The 23143-nt window shown below is 42.2% G+C and overlaps 2 protein-coding genes across 5 annotated transcripts in view; one reads left to right on the top strand and one right to left on the bottom strand.

Annotated features, from left to right (window-relative positions):
- Positions 1-15678, top strand: part of BOC (BOC cell adhesion associated, oncogene regulated) — a 77065-nt gene extending 61387 nt beyond the window's left edge. For 3 of the 4 annotated variants that reach the window (XM_081859635.1, XM_081859636.1, XM_081859634.1), the window contains 12 exons: positions 960-1258; positions 4084-4243; positions 4470-4580; positions 5492-5698; positions 6871-7052; positions 8961-9066; positions 10106-10228; positions 10913-11134; positions 11547-11773; positions 12650-12720; positions 13488-13678; positions 14993-15678. In XM_081859635.1, the coding sequence (XP_081715761.1) occupies positions 960-1258; positions 4084-4243; positions 4470-4580; positions 5492-5698; positions 6871-7052; positions 8961-9066; positions 10106-10228; positions 10913-11134; positions 11547-11773; positions 12650-12720; positions 13488-13678; positions 14993-15174 (2081 nt within the window). In that variant the 3' untranslated portion in view covers positions 15175-15678. The remainder of the gene's footprint in view (positions 1-959; positions 1259-4083; positions 4244-4469; positions 4581-5491; positions 5699-6870; positions 7053-8960; positions 9067-10105; positions 10229-10912; positions 11135-11546; positions 11774-12649; positions 12721-13487; positions 13679-14992) is intronic. The other variant, XM_081859637.1, reaches the window with a different exon arrangement.
- Positions 15679-16195: 517 nt separating this feature from the next.
- CFAP44 (cilia and flagella associated protein 44) overlaps positions 16196-23143 on the bottom strand; it is a 49197-nt gene continuing 42249 nt past the window's right edge. The window contains exons 30-35 of the mRNA XM_081859864.1: positions 22646-22776; positions 22218-22334; positions 20882-21083; positions 19365-19525; positions 17404-17538; positions 16196-17015 (exon numbers count right to left, since the gene is read on the bottom strand). Coding sequence (XP_081715990.1) covers positions 16830-17015; positions 17404-17538; positions 19365-19525; positions 20882-21083; positions 22218-22334; positions 22646-22776 — 932 coding nt within the window. The 3' untranslated portion in view covers positions 16196-16829. The remainder of the gene's footprint in view (positions 17016-17403; positions 17539-19364; positions 19526-20881; positions 21084-22217; positions 22335-22645; positions 22777-23143) is intronic.

The raw sequence follows: 23143 nt of genomic DNA, 5'->3' as shown, positions 1-23143 counted from the left end.
AGTGCTGAAGTGATAAAATAGGTGATTGTGACAAACATGACAGATGTCTCTTTTCTGACACCACTCTTTCTCTATTGTTTGTTTATTAGTAACCCCATTCTCTGCCAAAATAAAACTGCACAAATTAAAATTCTCCAACTAGAACATAATTTGTAAAGGGACTGAGTCAGATGTATCTAGAATTTAATGAATTTTACAGACATACATACATACATAACTTTATTTGTATGCCACTCTTCCACAGTTCAAACCATGCTCAAGGCGGGTTACAACATGAACAAAATATAAAACTACAACATAAACAATAAAAAATTAAACAGGCAGAACCAAACTGAACAGTTTCCACAGAAATTACAAGAAGATCTAAAATAAAAATACAAAAAACCAACAGCAACAACAATTCCCCCCAAAATAAACCCCCCTACACAGTGCCTCAGGCCAAGAGCTTTGTGGCTGGAGTCAGTCTGGGCCCCACCCTCCCAGGCCAAGTGGGAAAAGGCCTGCAAGGCAGGGAGCAGGTCTTCCAGGACTCACAGCCAAGATGCTCTCATTGGTGTCACTGAGACAGCATTTGGATTTTGTGTAGACAAGAGTAGGCTGATGTCTAGTGCACCAAAATCCCAGGTGCTTAGAACTTCCCCTCTGGCTACCTAAAGCAGACTTTCTATTTTCTAAAGAAGCCAAAAGCCTATGAAAAAGTTAGGCTTGTTAAGTTAAGAGGAAGAAGCTAAAGCCAACTGAAGACTCACGTAGTAGTTTATAGCCGTGGGAGACACAATGCAGGAATGGAAACTTACCCGACTTGATGGGTGTTATTCTACTGCAGTGCTAAGAAAACCCTAATAAGCTAGATACACACACACACACCTTTTCCTGATAGTTGGGAGTAAGTGGCTATCAGTTTTAAGACATGTGTTAGTGCTCCAGCATTTGTTCAGAACATCTCTCTTGCCTTCTAGGAACAACTCTGACGCCACAGCAAGGTTCTGTTGCCCATTCACCTCAGTCTGCCTTGTCACCTACCCTGCTTAGCAACAGTGAAAAAATGCTGAAAGACAAAGCAAACTTCCTAAGACCCAGGCCCACGACACCATCCGTGTCTGTTCAATGTACTACCAAAGAGTTGGTGTCTCCAGCTGAGGCCCCTGTCATCCTTAGCTCTCCCCGGACTACTAAAACGGATTCATATGAGCTGTTGTGGAAACCACGGCATGATGGCAAAGCCCCAGTCCTCTACTATGTTGTAAAACATCGCAAGGTTAGCACATTCCTTTTTAACTGATTTCTGATAATGATGCTGAATTACAGTTTCTCTGGAAAGCTCTGTTTAGCTTACACTTTCTTGCCAGTTTAGGTAGCAGCAGCCCATCTTTTGGATGGGCAGGATATTTGTCCTGTGTGCGGTCTCTGAATTTCAGTGAGTGATAGCAGCATAAGGAACAGGCATAAGGAAGTGGGTGCTTTGGTGCAAGTTTGAGATCAGCATGGGAGAGAGAACTGCAGAGATGTATGTATCAGTGAACAGGAGCAAACCCAGGATGTACATAACCCTGGGATTATGCATATACTTTACTTAGTCTGGGGCATTTCTTCCCTCTCCCACTACCCTCCCTCCTCTTTTGATGAACTTATCCTTACCATAAGACAGATTCCAGTCAAGTAATGATTCCAGACCATCATGGTATCTTAGCTTGCTGCATGTACCTTCCTTGCTTTGTTCGTTGGTTGTGGTCTCTCTTTTTTCAGTCGCTTCACCTGGAAGGCTCTTGGGTCAGAGGGAGTCACCATGGGTCACTGCACTTAGGACTAATATGTTTCCAGCACAGAGCAAATTCTCAGCTGGAGATTCTTGTATCTTAAAGGTCTTTACAGAAGGGAACTGTTCCTGTTAACCCTGCTATCACTTTCATTTGCATGGCTGGTAACCAGACAGACACCCTGAAATGGGCTTTATGTAAAGGAGAAGCTGGGTTTAGCCAAATTCTGAATAAACATGATTATATCATAGCTTGTTTCAATAAATCTATTCTGACATGTGCTTACTTGAGGTGTAAGTGCATTTCAGAGAGTTTTATCCAGCTAAGTCATACTCAGATATGACTTATGGAAAACAATGGATAGGGCTAAGTAATGTTAATTCATTTCAGTGGATGTATTCTGCATTGGATACCATCCAGTTTATGGAGTGCCCACGTGTACTACATGTGCTAACTAAATAACCTGTACTGCTTAGAAATCTTTTAACTAAAGATGGCACTGAAAACTCGTTAACCCTGTGCAGCTTTGTTCAGTACATCCACAACACAAATTATAACATTGTGATTACATATTCCTTGGGAGATGGGAATAGTGGTGAATGGAGAAGTGGTACCTACCTCATATGTCAATTGATTGAGGCCGTTAGTAGCAGTGGATATCAAATACCAGAATTCAGTCATTTGCCGGTAGACAAGTAGTTCTGCTCATTTCAGATTGCAGGTTTGTCTACAACTATCTGTGATAAATATGGCATGGTCTCATTTTCCTATTGGAGGCAAAATAGGATGTTCCATTTTCTTTTTTAGGACAAAATTGTAGGGTTGTTTCCAATTCAAAGAAGGCACTGTAGCCTATAAGTGCCTTTCACCAATGGAATGTGAGGATGATAGTTTTCAGCGATTCCTCATCCTTTTCCAGTCCCCTATGTCCCCACCCCCCATCTGCTCCAGGTAAGGGGATATTTGCAAAAAAATGCCTCCCTCTTTGTCACATTCACGGAAACTTTCACTGGAGCTAAGAGCCTGCAGTGAGTGGAGGGACACAGTTGGATACAACCTGTAACTGTTTGGTAAATGCACAGGTGCACAACCTGTGTAGCTTGCAGCTGCTAAGTAGACGTTGGAGTTCTCTCCCTTGAGGGTGTTGATTTCCCCCCTCTAATTCTTGATGATACAGCTCTGCAGCTGACTTTTCTTTCATTGTCATATGGATATTTTTGGACTGGGAAATAGCTAATAATCTTCATCTTCTTCTACTCAGATAGAAGGGCTGTAGTTCAGTAATTAAGTACTTGTATTGCATTCAAAAGGTTCCAGGTTCTGTAGTTCCCAGAATCTCCTGGTAGGAGAGAGCCATTGCCAACCAGTGCAAACCGTTATGAGCTAGATAACAGGCAGCTTCCTGTGTTACTTTATTCCTATGTTATCTCATACCAGTTTGCCAGTGATTATTTTATATATGCAGCACACATGTTTAAACAATTTCATTTTATAATTCTCAATTGCTATTAGCAGGACTTCCTGTTACAACATGGAATTATAAAGGGGTTCCTCTGAGTGGCATCAATTTAATAAGATCATGCTGCAAAGTAGCTTAATGCTTCTGAGAATTTATTTGTAGCATTCTTGCTGTTGTCATTATTACTCAAATCCAAACTGCTCTTGTCAGTATGCATGACACTTTGCAGAATACAAGCCAATCTAAAATTTACACTGGGAAAACATAAAGGAAGGGGAGGAAAGGGGAGGTGGGTTAAAAAAATGAAGCAATACAGTAATGCACTTGTTTCAGTTGCATTTCCTTAGGCTTTATTTCTGCTTGTGCTGTAGTGAGGAGCAGATGGGGCTTACCAGCCTGGAAAAGTAGCCCATCTAAGAGAAGGGAAACTCTGATCCTAAACCTCTGCTGCCTTGTGGGATATCTTTGGGAGAAAACGGTTAAGGAGTAGACCGAACAAAAATCCGAATGGAGTCCCTAACACGGTTGAGTGGCGCCTTATATGCTTCCTTCCAACAACTCCTGGTGCCAAGCATATTGCTCTGCTTTCCTTTGGACCACATCAGCAAGGCTGAGAGAGCAGGGGCCTTATCATCTGCACAGCCCAGGGCCTCCGTACTTGCTTGTGCCCTGGGGAGGTCACTTGGGTGCTGCTAACACAGCAGTTTGACTTCATCCCTGCACTCTATTGTCTCTCAAGACAGATGCCAGCAACAAGTTTATTTAGATCTTGCTTTGGCTAAAAATGCTCAATAACCCTTTTATCCATAATAAGGTGAAGGTAATTGAATCCACTCATAGGTGTGCTTGTTCCTTGTCCTTCAACAGGTAATGAATTCTTCAGACAGCTGGACAGTCAGGGATGTCCCTGCCAACCAGCATCATCTGACTCTAATAAAACTGGACCCAGGAAGTTTGTATGAGGTGGAGATGTCTGCCTACAACTGTGCTGGAGAGGGGCAGACAGCAATGGTGACCTTCAGGACCGGTAAAGATGTAGTACTTTCCCATGAGTTGTAAATTCTCTCTTTGTCCTGATGCTGAAGGCTTTGTCATTTAGAAATTTGCTTTCGTTAATAATTATAATGTTAATAAGACACAGTTACATCCATGGAATGTAAGCCGCCACAGAATATTGGTGAAGTTTATCATTCAGAGCAATAAGACACTAAAAGTTTATCTCATGCCATCTTTGCTATTTTTGTCTTGCTTAGGACGTCGACCCAAACCAGATATCATAGCCAGCAAAGAGCAGCAGATTCAGAAGGATGACCCTGGCACCAGCTCTCGGAGCAGCAACCAATCCGACAATACTCGCCTGTCCCGTAAGGCCACTTTCAGACTTGCGGCAGAAAGGGTTTTCTGGCTCTAGAAGCCTGATTATTCTTGGGGGAGGAGAGCTAGGAAAGATGGTGGTGTGGATGAGAAAAAGACAAGCCTGGCACAAGCAACAGGAAGGGAGTTTGCTTATCTCTGCTGCTTCTGTCCAGTCCTAATTAGGCCATGTTGCTCTTCAAAGTCGGTTTTACTGGCAACAAGCACCTATCAGACAAACAGTCTAGTAATATGATAGTGAGCGAATCATAGAATCGTGGAATTGTAGAGTTGGAAGGGACCCTGAGGGTCACCTAGTACAATCCCCTGTAATGCAGGAATCTGAACTAAAGCATCGATGACAGATGGTCACCCAGCCTCTGCTTAGAAGCCTCTAAGGAAGGATAGTCCACCACCTTCTGAGGGACCCTGTTCCACTGTCAAACAGTTCTTACTGTCAGAAAGTTCTTCCTGATGTTTAGTCAGAATCTCCTTCCTTGTAACTTGAAGCCATTGGTTCAGGTCCTGCCCTCCAGAGCAGGAGAAAACAAGCCTGCTCCATGCTCCATGCAACACTTCAACAAACAGTGATTTGATTATGATTGTTGCGGTGGGAGGAGCCTTGAAAAAATATGCAATTTCAAGAGGACTCTTTTTACTGAGTCCAACTTGTCCGTGTGTGCACCTTTATTACTATTAATTAAATTTCTATACTGCCCTTCACCCAAGGATCATTGGGTGGTTTACAATATAAAAATATATACCATGGTAGCAAGAACACCTTTTCTCCCCCCCTCTCCAATTGTCTTCTCCCTCTCTCTAGCACACTATTTCATCTTGCAAGGAAAGTTCACTACAGCCCAGCTTTCCCAATCTAAAACTGGTTGTATATCTGCTAATGTTGTTCTTCTTTTCCTTACAGCTCCCGAGGCTCCAGATCGCCCCACCATCTCGATGGCATCTGAGACATCTGTCTATGTGACTTGGATCCCCCGTGGAAATGGAGGCTTCCCCATTCAGTCATTCCGAGTAGAATATAAGAAACTGAAGAAGATGGGGGACTGGGTGCTGGCCACAAGTGATATCCACCCTTCTCGTCTCTCTGTGGAAATTGCAGGACTAGAGAAAGGTAGGAGATCTTCTATTCCTAGCATATAGGCTTCCTATGGTCCTTGGAAAGACTTCATAGTGGCTTCATATCTTGCCTGCTGCTACAGAAACCATTACCCACGCCAAGGAGAAAAGGTCATTTCAGAGTTGTCATAGTCCTCTTCTGGAGAAATGTGAAATTCTGCAGATGCTTTCTTTAATCCTGAAATTATTCTGCTGAGAATAAAAGCTGTGAATCACTGTATCCATGCCAAACTACATATTACCTGCAAATGTATCTAATGGCAGCCCAACCATTCTCTTTTTTTCACATGGAAAGCTACCGCAGATGGGTCAGTTAGGAACAGAAACGTGTGTGCATGTGAGTGGAAGTTTAACCCTTTCCCTGCCTGCTGTTTCCCCACTTCAAGTGGAACAGATTGCCTCAGGAGATGGTGGGCTCACTGCTGGAGGTATTTAAGTTGAAGCTGCCGGGGGTGGGGGCGGTGTCCTAGATTAAGCAGGGAATCCATCCCTAGTCCATGGGTGTAGCCAAAGGAGGGCAGGGAGGGGCAGCTGCCCCCCCCCAACCAAGTAAATCAATACAAAATAACTAACTGAGGTTCTTCCCCTCTAACATAAAGGCTGGCTACGCCCATGCCCAAGTCTACAGTTTTATGGCTCTACAAAGTCACCCACTTTGTATCTTCCCTCACTGCAAGATTTCAAGCCTTTGTTTACCCTCACAAATACAGTTTTGAAGAAATGGCAGGAAGTAAAATGGTTAATTGTGTGTGTCCTTGTATCCATTTCTCCAAACTTCCACCCTAAAGCAGCTTTTCATGCAAAGACAAAAGCCATAGACCAACTGTTCTTTACACTTGTTGGCATGTAGCGTGTACGTTAGCACTCAGTCTCTTCTGTGCATCTGAAGTAAGGTAGCAAATGTGATCTCTTGACCATTCAGACCAGGTTAAAAAAACACCTGCACCTTTTAAAAAGCAGTCATTGTCTGGGGCAGCAAGATTAGACTTTTGCTGCTATTTTGTTTCTTAGTTCATTAGGTCAGGAAACACCATCTCTGAAGTATGTCATTTTGCCACCTGCTAATGTGGAATGTCTGACTTTTCAGGAAGAGATGAACAAGGAAAATACCAAGGTCAGAGGTCTGCTCACTTTTCTCCTGCATTGTTTCTCCATTCCATATTCTAGGCACATCCTACAAATTTCGAGTGCGAGCATTGAACATACTGGGGGAGAGTGAGCCAAGTGCTCCATCTAAACCACATGTGGTATCGGGCTACAGCAACCGTGTATATGAGCGCCCTGTCACAGGGCCATACATCACCTTCACGGATGCCATCAATGAGACCACCATCATGCTGAAGTGGATGGTAAGCAGGGGAGGCAGGAGCTGGGACCAGAATTCAAAAGATAGGACAGGAATTTTTTTTCATCTGTAGCAAAATGTGCTCAGTAAAATTGCACAGGATTTCTTATTATTTCTGTTAACACTGCTGATACTAACTAGTGCCAAATTTTAATTATCACTACCTTAAGTTTCTCTGTTGCTTCCCTTCTTCTACTCTATTGTGCTGGACACTTACAGTGTCACTGTTCTGTGTTTCAATACTCAAGCACACATTTGATTTTATTGACTTTGTGGCTTAGATCATTTATGTTCATTGCATTTCAGTTAAAAGTTCCACAAATGAGCAGTATTATTCCTCTCATATATACCCACCCATCACGTGTAGCACTTTCCAGCCTCTGCAAAGTCTACATAATAGCTTTCATATTGGCATTCATTTTGAAACAGAGGTTCTCAAACTTCTACAGAGTGGTCTCTTTTAGCTAAAGAAAAATAGACAGTGCACTATCTGAAACACAAGTATGTGCCTTTATAGCTTGTACATTTATTCCCCAGTTTGTAGCAATTGTGGGAAAGTTTCCCATTATTTCTCCTGTTCTCCTACTGCAATATCCTATGCCTGGGAATAGTCAGTGTTAAAAATGTTTTAAAAAGTTATCAAACTGCTTATTGCTAGTAGATTCTCATGCATCAGCCCCAAATCATCTCTATTTTCCTGCCTGTGGGAAAATCCATTGCAAACAATGGATTCTGAGTGGTTAATATGAACACAACAGCAGGAAGAAGGAATGAGTAGGCAAATGATGGATACATAGAAAAGGGGAAGAGTAGAAAGAGGTCCCCTTTTCTATGTAGCTTAATGGTAGAACACTTGCCTGGTAGTTTGCATTCATATATGACAGTCTCTGGGTAAATCCCTGGCATCATCCACTAATGATTTCAAGTGGCAGGGCTAGGAAAGAAAACTGGTAGTGATATACTGCTGATTAGTATTGACTGTGCTGGGCTTGATGTATCTCTGCTCATATGCAGTACAAAATGAGTAGTGAGCTGAAGATTGACAGTGAGAAATAGTGGCCTTCTTTAAGACCATGTATCTGCCCTACAGTTTTGAGAACTCCTGTTTTAACCAAACAAGACAGCAATTGGTTGTAGGCACAAATTGCTGGATATCCCCCCACCCCCATATCTTCCACTAGAGAGATGACATACCCAGCAACTTGTCCCTAGGGCCATAACTCTCTTTTTGGTGAAAGTAGGAGTTCTATCACAGTGATAATTATAGTGCTATCATATCCTAAGCTATCATAATGGATTTTTAAAACTTTTTCCCTCACCTGCCAAATAACAGTGTTCAGGGCTGAAAGAACAAGATATATAGTTCAATTCATCATATGATGAGAGAGAACATCAAAGTGTAACTTGTGCAAAATATTTGGGTTCAGCTCTACTGAGGATCGCAATACTGAAGCTGAACAATGCTCTATTCCTTAAAAAACCTTCACAAATACATTTTGCACTTGGCTCCACTCATTACCATTATTTTGCCGTTGTCAGATCTTGGTGTTCCAATACACACTGAAATAAATCCCACAGTCCAGAAGTCTGCCCAGTCCTGCCTTATTCTCTGCCTCTGCAATGAACACCAACACTTTTGTGGTGTAGTGGTTAAGAGCAGGGGACTCATAATCTGGTGAACTGGGTTTGATTCCCCGCTCCTCCACATGCAGCTGCTGGGTGACCTTGGCTAATCACACTTCTCTGAAGTCTCTCAGCCCCACTCACCTCACAGAGTGTTTGTTGTGGGGGAGGAAGGGAAAGGAGAATGTGAGCCACTTTGAGACTCCCTTCGGGTAGTGATAATGCGGGATATCAAATCCAAACTCTTCTTCTTCTTTTGTTAATTTCTGCCTTTTGCTCCTTTCTATAGTACATTTCAGCCAGCAATAACAATACTCCAATTCACGGTTTTTACATCTATTATCGACCAACTGACAGTGACAATGACAGTGATTACAAGAGGGATACGGTAGAAGGTAAGGGTACACCAGCTGGTTGGCTCCCAAATGTTAATTGCACCAAATAGTCTACTGAGGGCCTATCCATACTTACCTTTTCTGCCCTTTTCCCAGGCACAGTCTGCACTTTAAAGCTCCATATCCAAGTGCCCTTTTTTGCCCTGGAGCTTTCCTCATGAAAACTCGCTCTTTAAAACTGAATTCAGAGCAAATGCCAATCTGCGTAAAACCCAAATTGCCATTTGTTGCGCTCCAACTTTAAAAGAGCAACTTTTTGCAAGGAAATCTTTGGGACCAAAAAAAAAAAAAAGTGTGTTCTGAGTCCCCCACTGCAAAGTGTTTATATGAAAAGGGCTTCTCAGTTGAAGCTGTCTGGGTGACTCATTGGGTTCCTGTGAAGATAAAACGGAGATGGGGAGCCATTGAGCTCCTTGGAACAACTGAAGGATGTAATTATAATAAACAAATCATTTGCGTTGAGAGGAAAGGCCTCTTGGCTGGGTGGTGTGAAGATTCAGCTACTGTACTTCTGACTAGTCACAGCGATACAGAAGCCCTTTCATTACTATGTCCCCCTCCCAGAGAGGTTCAGAAGGTGGCAACACAAGAATGGGCCTTTCCTGTGGTAGCTCCCCAACTGTGGAATGCTCTCCCCAGAGAGGCTCGCCTGGCACCTTCATTATATGTCTTTAGGCACCAGGCAAAAGCATTCCTCTTCAACCAGGCCTTTGACTATTAAATAATCTATGACTTGTTATTAAGATTGTTTTATTATGCTGTCTATTGTTATGATTGTTATTATTTTTATTATTGGTGCTCTGAAATGTGTTGTTAAAGTTGTACACCACCCTGGGATCTTTTGATAAAGGATGGTATATAAATTGAAATAATAATAATAGGCATTTCCCAACAAGTGTGGGGGGGGGGAATTGTGTTTGCTGTTAACTGTCCCATGTCTGTATTGCTGTGTGATAATACAGTGATCCGTTTATGGCACTGGGATAGAGGTGTGAATAAAAGGAAAGTGACACTTGTGTGTATGTTGCTTCCTATTCAGGTGACCGGTACTGGCATTCTATCAGCCACCTCCAGCCAGAGACTTCATATGACATTAAGATGCAGTGCTTCAACGAGGGTGGGGAGAGTGAATTCAGTAATGTGATGATGTGTGAAACCAAAGGTAACTAGTCCAACGCTATATTCAGGTGTCTCAGATGCTCCTCCTCCACTTTGCAATATGAATAAGCTTGTGAAGAGATCAGGAAGTTTAGAAATATATTATCCGTGGGTGATTGTAAGATATGTGTGAGAAACTGATTAGGAGAGCAAATAATATGAAACTAAGGAAAGGGGGGAGTTCTGGTGATAAAAATTCATTCATTAACTGCAGAATTTGAAGGATAGGTATAAGTACCCCCCATTGGTGAAAAAAGTGACCCAACTGGATATTATGCAGTAAGTCAGGAGTGGGGAACCTTTTTCCTCCCATTCCCTTCTGAGCCATCTTAAGTGCCAGCATTGGGCAGAGCAAGAGGCAAAAATGGGCTGAGCAATGAATCCAAACTAGGTTCATAAACTATGAAGAAGCTGGAGGCTGCCTTGCACCTTCGCTACATATCTTTAGGTGCTAGGAAAAACGTTTCTCTTTTTGCAGGCCTTTGACTGCTTAAACAGGCTATGGCTTTTTAAATTGGGGGGGGTATTTTGTTTATTACTACATTATGCATTTTTATGTGATCCTTGGATGAAGGATGGTGTAGAAATTTAATAATAATACATTGAGAGAACCATGTTGATATTGAAAGATTGGGGTGGGCATGGAGGCTGTGTAAAGATCTTAACTATGCTTTTCTTTCTCTTGAAGCTCGCAAATCTGCAGGAGTGCCTGGTCACCTCCCACCATCTACAGTATCTACGATACATCACCCCCCACCCAACAGTGGCCATAATTTCTTAGGGGCAGGGGCCATGGTGGCTCGCTCCAGTGATCTGCCATACTTGATTGTAGGGGTGGTGCTGGGCTCCATCGTTCTCATCATTGTGGCATTCATTCCATTTTGCCTTTGGAGGGCTTGGTCCAAGCAGAGTAAGTGACTTTAACAAAAGGTACCTGTAACTCTGAAACAAAGGGCACACACACACAACTTTCACTGGAGGTTATGGGCTATTATAAGGGAAACCAACCCAATTTCATGATATTCCTATTCACAGGAAATGTTGCGTGAATAACTCATCCTCAAATAACTTTACATGTGCATGTGATTAAATTCTGACTTCCCAAAGTCATTTCATGAACATAACTGTCTGAATTGGCTCTGTGGCCTTCAAAAGCCCACTCATAACCAAGGCCCAAAGATATTCTATGCTGTCCTCAGAATGTTTTTTCCTGTTTTCTTTCTCTTCCCCAATGGCTATGTCTGCAGTGTTTCCAGTTATGGCAGCAGCTCATGTTATGTCTGTGTTCAGTCTTTAACATGTATATTATTTTGTCATTTCAGAGCAGAGCATAGATCTGGGTTTTCCTGGTGCAGGGCTGCTGGTGTCCTCTTGCCAGTACACCATGGTTCCCCTGCAAGGGGTCTCCACTCCTCGAGCTAATGGGCTGCGTTATGCGAATGGCGTGCATCTGCCAGCACACCAGGGGGCCAATGGCCATTTCCCCTCAGCTACAATTGGATATCCCAGCGCAAAGTCACAGGATTACAGCCCAGATGAGGTTCAACAGGTAAATATATTTAGCAACAGCAGGGGGTGTTGAGTGACTTCTTTATCTCCTTACCCTGAATAATGGCTCATTGCAACGCCCAATGCCTAGTGTTCTGTTTCTGCCTCAGGAGGCAGAAGAGGAAGGAAAATGCTTTGCCAAAATCTTCAGTTCCTAGACTAAAATTTATTTAGAGATTATATACCCTGCTGACTAACCAAAGTTTTCAGCTTGACTTACAATATATTTAAAATGCAATAAATTATTGCATGGCAGCTATACTATTTATATAAGCTTTCCCCTAGCGTCCACTGTTCCACTTGCCACTCTGCAGCTGAATCGTCACATTTGGAAATGGCGGCTGAATCAGCCAAATGTTAAGTTCCTCATATGCCACGGTTTCTTCACTGGACTGTTGCCAGTGTTCCTTACAACCACAGCCTCTGGGGGCAGATGCAAAGGTGTTATAAGCCTTCCTCCCAGAATGTAAACCTGGAGAGGTCAGTCTTATTTTTAGGTCTTTTGGACAAGCGGAAAATTTTGAACCTATAGATTCTGAATATGACAGAATAAATAGCATTTGAGCATCTAACTGGTTATTAATGAACCTTTTAAAGCATCACATCCTTTAAAATGCAGTACATAAATTCCCCACAGCCATAGAAACAGGTTTCAGAAGTGTGCAAAGGCCCAGAGAAGCAGTAATCCTATGGTTCTGGGTCAATGTAGAGTCCAGTTCCCTAAAGCAGCTCAGTTTTTATAATCCTAGAAGCAGTAATGGTTCTGAATATCTAAAGTTGAACTCCTTTGGCATAATCCCATGCATTGGCTTTGGAATCTAGACACTTTAATTATCTTCTAGATTTTTCTTTTTCTAACTTATTTTTTTATTCTCAGCAGAATGGAACCAATGCGTTTCTGCAAGGGAGGGTGCTGCAAAATGGAAATATTCCAGCTGAACACCAGAGGTATGGCTCTAGCTATCAGGCTTCATGTGTAATGGCAATATAATGTCACAGAAATGATGGAAATGCCTCTTATGTCAGCATTTCTGTCATGCAAGATTATTTCATTAGGGCTGTAAAAAATCAAAGCTCATACCACGTTTTATTTGGCAATCTGTTCCCTTAAAGTTTTATAGAAGTGAAATCGGAAGTCCTTTAATTTCACGGTACTGATGGCACAATAGGACTGATTCACTAATTGCTTTTAAACTGAGGCAGACAAAACAAATGTATTTTATGGTAGCAGGCCTGTGTGTGTATAGGCTCAGTGCAGATTAAAGAACATCTCAGAATCAGATTAATGACCTAATAGGTAATTATCCAAACATGTATCACCAATTTAGTGAGATATAGCCCCACAATTCTGCTCTCCTGCCTTTGTCATAGCTCATGATCGTTACCCAACCCAGTTAACCCTACCTTAACCCACCAAAATGAATCACCTATCATACCTAGTCACTGTCTGCTCCAAAATACATGGCAACCTCATCCTCTTGATAACCTCTGTGAAATGTAATGCTCAGTAATCACAACACAATTGAAATTGCATACTATATTGTTGTGTAAGATTATATCCTACTGGAACCTAGAACAATGAGCATGGAAATGAATGTATGAATTCTGCCAAACTGTGTCCTTTTTCAGTTTCTTCAATTAACTTGTATATGAGGAAGTTAATCAGAGGATAATTGAAGATGATGTCCTCAAATTGCTTTTTCTCTGCAACTTAGGTCACCTAGTCCTGGACCAGATCAGAATTCTTTTCTCTATGGGCTTCCAGATGACTCCACACACCAGCTGCTTCAGCAACATGACAATTGCCATCATCGTGAACAATACCTTGACCTGTGTCACTCTGTGCCGCCAGGCAAAATGGGCAACTCCACTAAGGAAATCATGAAGGATCCTGTCTTCCATACAGGTCAGTGGGACATAAACCATAAAAGGATATTTTTGCTCCTGTTGCTTGCTATGCATTAACCTTTGGAGGAAAGTTGCTGCTTTCAGCGCCGAGGGCCTTCTGGCAATCCCCTCACTGCGAGAAGCTAAGTTACAGGGAACTAGGCAGAGGGCCTTCTCGGTAGTGGCACCTTCCCTGTGGAACGCCCTCCCACCAGAAGAGAACAACAAGATCAGGCACCAGACCTTTAGAAAACATCTGAAGGCAGCCCTGTTTAGGGAAACTTTTAATGTTTGATGTATTATAGTATTTTAATATTTTTTGGGAAGCCGCCCAGAGTGGCTGGGGAAGCCCAGCCAGATGGGTGGGGTATAAATAATAAATTATTATTATTATTATATTATTATTATTTCTAAATCTAGGGAAGGACCTTGATGTGAAAAGCAGAGAGAATGGTAGTCATGGACTTTCTATTCAGTTAAAGTTCTGCATTATTTGCAAGTTATATATGGTGGCATATACAGAAACTAATGTTCAAGCATTTGAAATATACGGCCTAGAAAGATAGATCCAATAGATCCAACTGGAGCATATTCAACTTTCCAATGACATTGCTGTGCTTCCAACCAGTGGCGTAGCGTGGGGGGTGCAGGGGGGGCCAGCCGCACCGGACGCAACATCTGGGGGTTACGGTTAGGGGGCGCAAATCCACGGGTTAGGGGGCGCAAATTACTTGCCTTGCCCCGGGTGCTAACAACCCACGCTACGCCACTGCTTCCAACCCAAAACTGCAAGCATCTATATCAATTTCAGTAAATGTCAGAGACTGAATTTTGATTGGGAAAATGTCAAGTATTTTATACTAATGCAGGCTTCTTTCACACAATCATTTTTGTGTTAGTGTAACAGAAATGACTGCATGAAATAACAGTGTAGCTCAGGTCTGAAATGTCAAAAGCCATTACCAAAGGCTTACTTGGCATTTACTAATATGCCTTTTGCTGGCAAATGGAATAAATCAGAGTAGAAACTTGTCATTAATTGGTGATTTTTGAGAATTTATCAGTAACTGGCAGAATTTGCAGACATTTTCCACTGGCATCACTTTTACTAGAAACTCTTAGCATTTCAGTATATGTCACTTCATTTTTTTATATTTTCAGCAATACAATCATAGCTTGCTATCTGACAAATTGTAGTAACCCTTCTGGCAGATCTCCAGAACAGGGATTTAAGCTCTTTTGGATTTTCATAGTGAATTTCTTTCAAAGTGTTTTGAAGAATAGTGGTATCTGACCAAGGACACACTTTCATTGTCCTTCCTTGTCTTCCCAGATTCTGCCTGCTGCCTTGGTCTAGTACCAGTTGAAGACGTAGAGAGGACAGATTTCTGCCAAGATGAACGACAAGTGTGGCCCCCAAACACAGTGGACACTTGCTTGGCCGGAAGCACCGAGAAGCATCTGAACAGCCTGCCGCTGCATGTTCCCTTAGAGACACTTCCTGGCACCAGTTAGGGAACTAATTGCCTTACAAAGACTATTCTAAACAGAAAAAGGGTTATTTATTTTTGTATTACATCTCTATTTATATATTTATGCACTTGTAAATAGATGTGTATCTGCCTTCTATAATTACGCTGAAAGAAATGGCATCATGCGCAAGAGGTAATAAACTGAGGCAACAGCATGTACTTCCATCAGATCACGACTTTTCCAAGTCAGCTTCCAAAGGCAGCTTCCTACTCTCAGCAACAGAAGAAGCACAAGGGCAAGAGCTGCATTCTCCAGCTGCAAGAAGGTGTCTCTAAATGGTGAGATTATGGGAAAGGGTCTTTACTTGCCTCCCAGCAGGAGGAATCTCATTGCAGAATGCCAAAGGAAAACAGATATAAAGTAGGTACCATATTTATCTGCATTAACAAGCAATATATACAAGCACAGATTCTGTGATAGTGTGCCTATATAATGAATCCAATGCCATGCTTCATCAAGTAAATAAAGACTGTTTCTTCCCTTTGACTGAACTTTTATTTAGGTTCCTTATACTTAGGTAAAGCCTCCTTTCCTCATGTTACAGTCCGCTTAGCATTTATTTTTCAACAAACACACACCTCATTAAGATCATGGACAACACTAAGGAAGAAAGTTTAGCACTCAAAATGAAACATTTTAAGCTTCTGGTTTCAGTACAAATTTAGGGGTATTAATGTGATCAGCTTCTAGTCTATAGGAAGATGAGTCATCTAGGACATGGTTTTTACCTATAACCATTTCATTAAGCATCATGAATATCTACTGGAGCAGAAAGAGACCTTTTGTTTCTTTAAAGTAATAGCTTCCCTTTGAAGCCAGAGTCTGGCACAGAAATGTGTTAAAAAGTAAATAAATCAATGCTAGTTTTTTTTATATATACTATTATATATAAAAAGCTGAGAATTCTCCAGATAGCAAGCACATCATTTGAAGCAGTGCTGAGTTCAGTACAAAGTATAAGGTGAACAGCTCCAGGGCTGAATGAGGACATCAGAACAATTGCTACATTGACTCAGATTTTATTGTCAATCTCATAAGTATTTATCAACAACACAGTTCCATGTTGAAAGTACAGATATGGAGACACATCTGCATCAAGATACTAATTGCCCAATTAGGAGGACAAGGCTGTATATCCATTGTGCCTGATCTTGCATATATTTGGATCAGGAAGTAAAACATCTATTTGAAGACTTTAAGACAGCATAGTTAATTGTGCCCTCCAGATGTCGGCCTTCATCAACCATGACCATTTGGCCAGGCTGCCTGGGTTGACCAACACCATGTCCCCATGTGCCCAAAGCCAACAGGGTACACTAAGTAAAAGAGATAGATGGGGTTGCTACTATTTTCTTAATAGTGCCTCTTGTGCCTTTAGCAGCCATATGAAAGACAAATTCAAGAGCTGCAACTTTCTCCCGTCAATGTATCAAATCACTGAAGGCAAGGAAAAGTTTCAACATTCTGCCTGGCCTATGCTATTAGAAGATCCAGAATTTCCGCCAAAAGGGGAAGAGCTTTAAGACCAGGACACATCATATGAAACTTAAATCTCAAGGGCTAGCTTGCTAATTATTCTCATGCAGTAGGATTGATATGCATAAAAAATGAGAACAAGGGAACGACATGAAAAGGATTTAATCCAGCATCCCACCTTGAGGATATCCAGGCTGAGATGGTGGAAAGATGCGGCCATCCTTCCTGCTTAGGAGAGTGATTTCTTCTTTCAGGACCTCAGCTTCTTGGGCTTGTAACTGGACCAATGCAATCAGCTTCTCCTTCTCCTCAATATCTGATTTGCGAGGCCCTTGGAATTCTGCTCCCTGAAGAAACAAAAGCCAAAAACTGCCCTCAATCACAGACAAAACAATGACATTACTTATAGACTCCAGGTACAGAACACTTACAACACTTTTGATCGTAATACTAGCAAGGAGCTCACTCCCTTCTTGATGTTGGGCAAATTACTTTCTCTGGTGATTGGTTTGTGTCATTCCTCTCACCCAATGTGGTTTAAATGCAGGCACACATTCAATACGATGAATAAACCAGAGAGAAAATGTGGATCAGGTTATTGAGGAACATGAATAACACCCTCCCTAGGTAGAACAGAAGCTAGTAGGGTCAGTTTACAGTTATAACCTCTAAAGCAGCCCGAAAAAATTTTATTTGGCTTGCTAGTCAGGAACAAGTGATCAAAGCAGCACATACCAGGTTATTCTGTAGTGCGTCCAACTTAGTTTCAAGTGTCATCTTCTCCATACAAAATGTGTTCATTTGCTTCAGTTTGCCAGTATTTTCTTGTGTCACCATCATCAACTCTTGACGCAGGTCAACAATTTTATCCTGCAACAGAGCAAAGATTTGCTGGAGTGATAAAAATATGAAAGCAGAACTATGAGAATGCCATGGTCTGGGAGCTACAGAGCCAGAGTAATAGCAGCCAACAGGTCAAAGAACAATGAGGGGAGGACGGGGAGAAGAGGGACACATGGCTTGAAGAGCTGTTTAACCTTGGCTGTCATCAGTTTTTTGCATACTAGCCGAAAACAAAATTTATCCCCATTAGCAGTTTTGAGTTAACAGAAGCATTGCCTTAGCAAAACTGGCTCCTACTGTCCTCTGGATCTCACTGCCCTGGATAAATTATTGGCCCTCTGGACATTAGCTGGGCTATCACACTCTACTTGTGCATAGAAAATAACAGCAATAAGTAAGGAACTTTGCAAGCGCTTGTGATTACACTCGAATTACAAATCCTAGATTTGAGGGCCTGGAGTTTTGCATATAAACTCCGTTTCTCTTAATCTCTGCAGTAGAGGAGTTCCTGGGTTAGCAATTCACCATGTTTCTGATTAGTTCCAACAAACCTCATTCAAAGCCACAAAAAACCTGTTGGCATCTGATAAAGAGAATGACATGTGTTTCTGCAAACACTATGAAGCATGTTACAGAACTTGCAATTTTAAACTGTTGTCAGCTACCCTCCTGAGTGTTGCACAGGCAGTAGAAGGCAGGACAAAAATCTTTTTATACATAATAAAATACTGTGCTGGGCTCTTGCCAGCAGGTTGGAAGTAAAGGTCCTTCATTTTTCTGGGTGTTCTTTAAAAAAAAATACTTCCCCACTCACCAGAAACAAGCGAAGTGAAATAATTGGGACTGAGCTACATCCACTCGAGCCGACTTAGTTCAATATCCTGTATGAGGGTATCTTGGGGGGACCTCACATCACAGCCTTCTCCATGTCTTTTCAGGGAATGCTGCCAATCCACCCCTGACATAACCTCTTTTTCAGCCCTACTGATCTTGGAGCTGACATTGGTGGGGCTAGGACTGCAGAAAGGGGAATTAAACATTGGATAGCTCTCCCCGACTTCAGGGCAGGAGATCCAGTGCTTCCTATGGCCCTTGTGATCCCCTATCAGGGGCCAAAGATTGTGGGCTAAATTATATATTGCAAGTGGTTTGGTGTGGAGAGGGTAGTTCTGTCTCAGTCTTTGCACAGACACACCAAAGTAAATTCTACAGGCTTCCTAACAGAAAGGGCACAGTACCAAAATATAAGATAAACGATCCCTCCCTTTAAAGCTATCACATTTTTTGAAAGAGTATCCTGAATTGAGCTTCTGACGGATGATCTGATAAGACTTCAGGGTAAGAGTGTTCTACAGTTTTGGGACAGCAAGCAAGAATAATTCACTGCACATTCTTGTTCTAAATTCTAGGATGGGTGGAATAGTAAAAAAAAAAAAAAAGGCTGGGGACTATGAGATGTAACACCTTGCGCATATATATATATATATATATATATATAATGGATTTATTAGATTATAGCAGTTGTATGGTTCTGATGTGCCAGGAAACATTTTCATAGCACTGCATACATGATTTTCCAGACTGAGCATTTGGATAACTAATATACCCTTCCTTTGTGTGATACTTGTCCAGGATACCTCACTCTTTGCTTGACAAGTGTATCTTCTAAATAATGATGATGCAATTATCACATTGCCTTCTGCCTCTTAACCAGGGTTTGAACTCTTTCCTGACTAAAAGGCAATTTTCATACAGGAAATCCTCATGTTACATGTCTATTATCTAGCCCTACCCCCTGGTCACACTTGCAGGCCACCTGGCTGCACCACAATGTGATTTAGAACAAGTCTTACCTCCCATTTTCTTAATTCTGCAGCATGAGTTTGCTCTTTTTCCATCATCTTCATTTTGAGTTCTTCCAGATTTGTGTTAACAGAAAGAGTCTGCAGGGCTTCCAAGTTCACTAATCGGCCAAATTTCAGCATCATCAGCTCATTGCATTTCTCTTCCAATCCTGCAAGATGAGTTTAAGGCCTTTGTATTCTTCCTATCTTCCTTTTTTAAGATATGTATACCTACACACACAGAATACTACTGTGCATATTCAAAAATCCAATTCTAAACACTGCAGCTCGCGGTCGCACAATCTGTGGGAGTGTGCAGGTAAATTAATTTGCATTGCAACAAAATAATGGATGAGGTGGCTTCGGAGAAGTTCTTTCCATCTCCAGAATACCACCAGAAAAGGTGGGTGTGAGTATTCTTTTTTGTATCAGATTTATAAGATACTTCAATCCTACCAGAATGTTAGCTGTTGTGATCTTTGCCGCAAGAGTCATCCACAGGTCATCTGCTGCACTCTCAAGAAGTCTTTATACCCAGCCCTGTGCAGCAATAAGCCATCACTGGCACAGCAGCAGTGACAATAACCTCTGAAGTGGCCCTGACATGTCCCAAAGTTGGCACAGCATAATATACAATCGCACTGGGGAAAGGGTCTATTCCTATGCACTGCCAAGCAAGCTAAGCACTGTTTGGAAGGATCATTTTCTCTTGCATATGACTGATGCCCTTCTTTAGGTATCTATACACCATCAGAAATTAAGTGTGTGCCCAGCTTATGGAATGCTCTCTGCAGAGAAAATCACCTGGCACAAAACTTTGTGACTTTAAAGCCCTGGGCAAAGACTTTTTTATCAGCTCAGGCCATTTTAAATGACGATACTGTCATTTTTCTGTTTTAAGCTGCTCATCCTAACTGCTGTACTATTTTTTTTATTTTTGGGGGAAACAACAACCCACCTTAATTTGTAAGATGCCTTGGAAGGCCTTTTTTTAAAAAAAAAAAAAATGAAAGGTAGGATAGAAATGTTTTAAATAAAGGAAGAAACAAAGCAAGTGGAGCAGGGCACAGGGTGAGGTCTGCAAGGTTCTCAAGTGTTTTACTTCCCTAGATTCATTTCAGGTTCACAGCAATCCTTTAGGTTGCTTCACACATTGAGTTGGGGAAAATAAATGTTTTCTCATATGGGCACACACCACGGGGAGGCATGGTCAACTGGGAGTTCTCAGTAGCATGCATTCATATTGCACATGTGTTTTACATTAGAATGCTACTTTTTCACCATGTATAATATGGATACACATCAAATGTCTCTGTGCAACATTCAGCTCTCATTTTCAGAAGTAGGAAAAGATAAACATTTCTTCTGAAACTGAGGCTTTGTGCCAGTCCTTTCATTTGTAGAAAGAAGCTAAGGCACTTAGAGTATACCTCCCAAGCAATAATTGTCAGTCATGTGTGATATGCAGAGAGGAAAAGCCTTCACACACCATATAAAAAGAAACTGGAAACCTAGCATACACTCACGGTCAATCTTAAGCATCATGTCCCTCCTGTCTCGAATGAGCTGTTTGTGCTGCTGCCGGGCCTTCTTATAGAGTTCTCTCTGCTCTAGTTTCTCCTCCTGCAGGACCATGATCCTCTGCTGCAAGTTCACCAAAGACTGGTTGGTAAACACCAACGACTGCGAGAGGTCAGGGGGGATTTCTCCATTTGAAATATATTCCACCTGCCAGAAATAACCACAGACTTATAAACGTCTCTGGAGCAGAGTGTGTGGCATTGTTGCATCTATGAAGTACACATGGCACTCTTTGCCCATGAGCTGTAACCCTCCAAGGCTACTTAGGAGCAATAGGGGTCCATGGTGGCAGGGGGAGCAATAGGCAGACAGCAACTCCTCCCTGGATAAAATGTAATCCCCAGGGTTCCAGGTTTCCTTTTAAAAGAAAGGGTAAGTTTTTGGCATTTGCAGAGCCTGACACACAAGACAAGATGCACAGGCACCATTCTAATTGTTTTGTGATAAACTAACCAGTAGTGATGTATGGAAGTGAGAGCTGGACCATAAAGAAGGCTGATCGCCAAAAAAATGATGCTTTTGAATTATGGTGCTAGAGGAGACTCTTGAGAGTCCCATGGACTGCAAGAAGATCAAACCTATCCATTCTTAAGGAAATCAGCCCTGGGTGCTCACTGGAAGGACAGATCGTGAAGCTGAGGCTCCAATACTTTGGCCACTTCATGAGAAGAGAAGACTCCCTGGAAAAGACCCTGATGTTGGGAAAGATTGAGGGCACAAGGAGAAGAGGACGAGATGGTTGGATAGTGTTCTCGAAGCTACCAGCATGAGTTTGGCCAAACTGCGGGAGGCAGTGGAAGACAGGAGTGCCTGGCGTGCTCTTGTCCATGGGGTCATGAAGAGTCGGACACAACTAAACGACTAAACAACAACAACAAACCAGCTTCCAACTTTCAGTGTTTTATCCAATGAATGAAGCCATAGCAATGATGGACGCTGAGGAGAGAGCCTAGTCAATGAGACAAAGAGAAGGCTAGAGTGAGACACGCTTTATACAGACCAGGAGTAGCCAATGTGGTGCCTTCCAGATGCTGTTGGATTACAGTTCCTTGAAGACCCTTGGCTTATACTGGTTGAGGCTGATGGGAGTTGTAGTCCAGCATCTGGAGGTGACCATGTAGGCTATCCCTGAGCTAGACTCTGGGCTTGCTTTTTAGTCTTTCCTGCTGGTCTTCCCTGCCGACCATAAAAAACAATCCAATGCCTACTGCAACTCATTGCAGAATATTTTGGTTATCAAGAAGTCAAAGTCGGAAACAGGAGCCCCGGTTGATTTGTTACCTGGTGAAGTTTTAGAGGCACAACTACATAGAGTTCATTCAATCTCTGCTGCTTCTCCCGCTGATAGGCCTCCAGTTCCCAATCCGCTGCATCTAGGCTGGCTGCTACTACTTTCACCTTAAAAAAATAAATAAAATAAAAATCCAAATTCAAGCAGCAAGACCTTGCCATGAAGTCCTAAATCAGCATGAAACTGTGATGAATATGAGCTGCAGGGTCCAATCTGTCCATGGTTTCATGAAGAGTTGCTTCACGTGATCCTTTTGGGATAGAGAACCATGGGCTAAATCAAATAAAGTGCTGCAGTTCTGCCCTTGTCAAAGGACTCATGTGACGGGTTACCCGCCGTGGCCACATCCCTCAGCAAAACCAGGCACCAAGAAATGGCAGGATTCCTGTTGGGTTGAACTGGAAAGAAGTCACTGTACCTTCTTGGCCAAGAAATCATAGTCTTTTCTGACATTTTCAACAGTTTTCTTTTCCTCCACCAAGGCCTCCTCAATGTCCAGCCGCTTCTCTCGGAGCTGGAGTGTGTTTTCAAAGAGTGCCTCATCACAATCTGAGAAGAGAAAGAGTCCAGATTAAGCAAACTGCTTTGATTTTTTTTTTGTACGCTTCGGGTTCGAGCTCCATGTTGGGCAAACGATTCCTGCATTGCAAGGGGTTGGACTGGATGACCTCATGGTCCCCTCCAACTCTACAATTCTGTGATTCTACGCACACCCCATGTACAGCACTGACAACCACCACCCCAGGAAACATAAGAATCTGCCTTATACAAAGTCAGAGCATTGGTTCACCTAGCTCAGTATGACCAACTCTGACTGGCAAAAGCTCTCCAGGGTTATAGACTTGGGGAATTCCCAGTTCCACCTGTATTTTCCAGGAATGGAAGCAGAGCACACACAGAGAGATGCGCACATCAG

This window comes from Podarcis erhardii (assembly GCF_964252035.2).
Source record: "Podarcis erhardii genome assembly, chromosome: 4".
Classification (NCBI taxonomy): Eukaryota; Metazoa; Chordata; class Lepidosauria; order Squamata; family Lacertidae; genus Podarcis; species Podarcis erhardii.
This window is presented reverse-complemented; position numbering and strand designations above follow the sequence as displayed.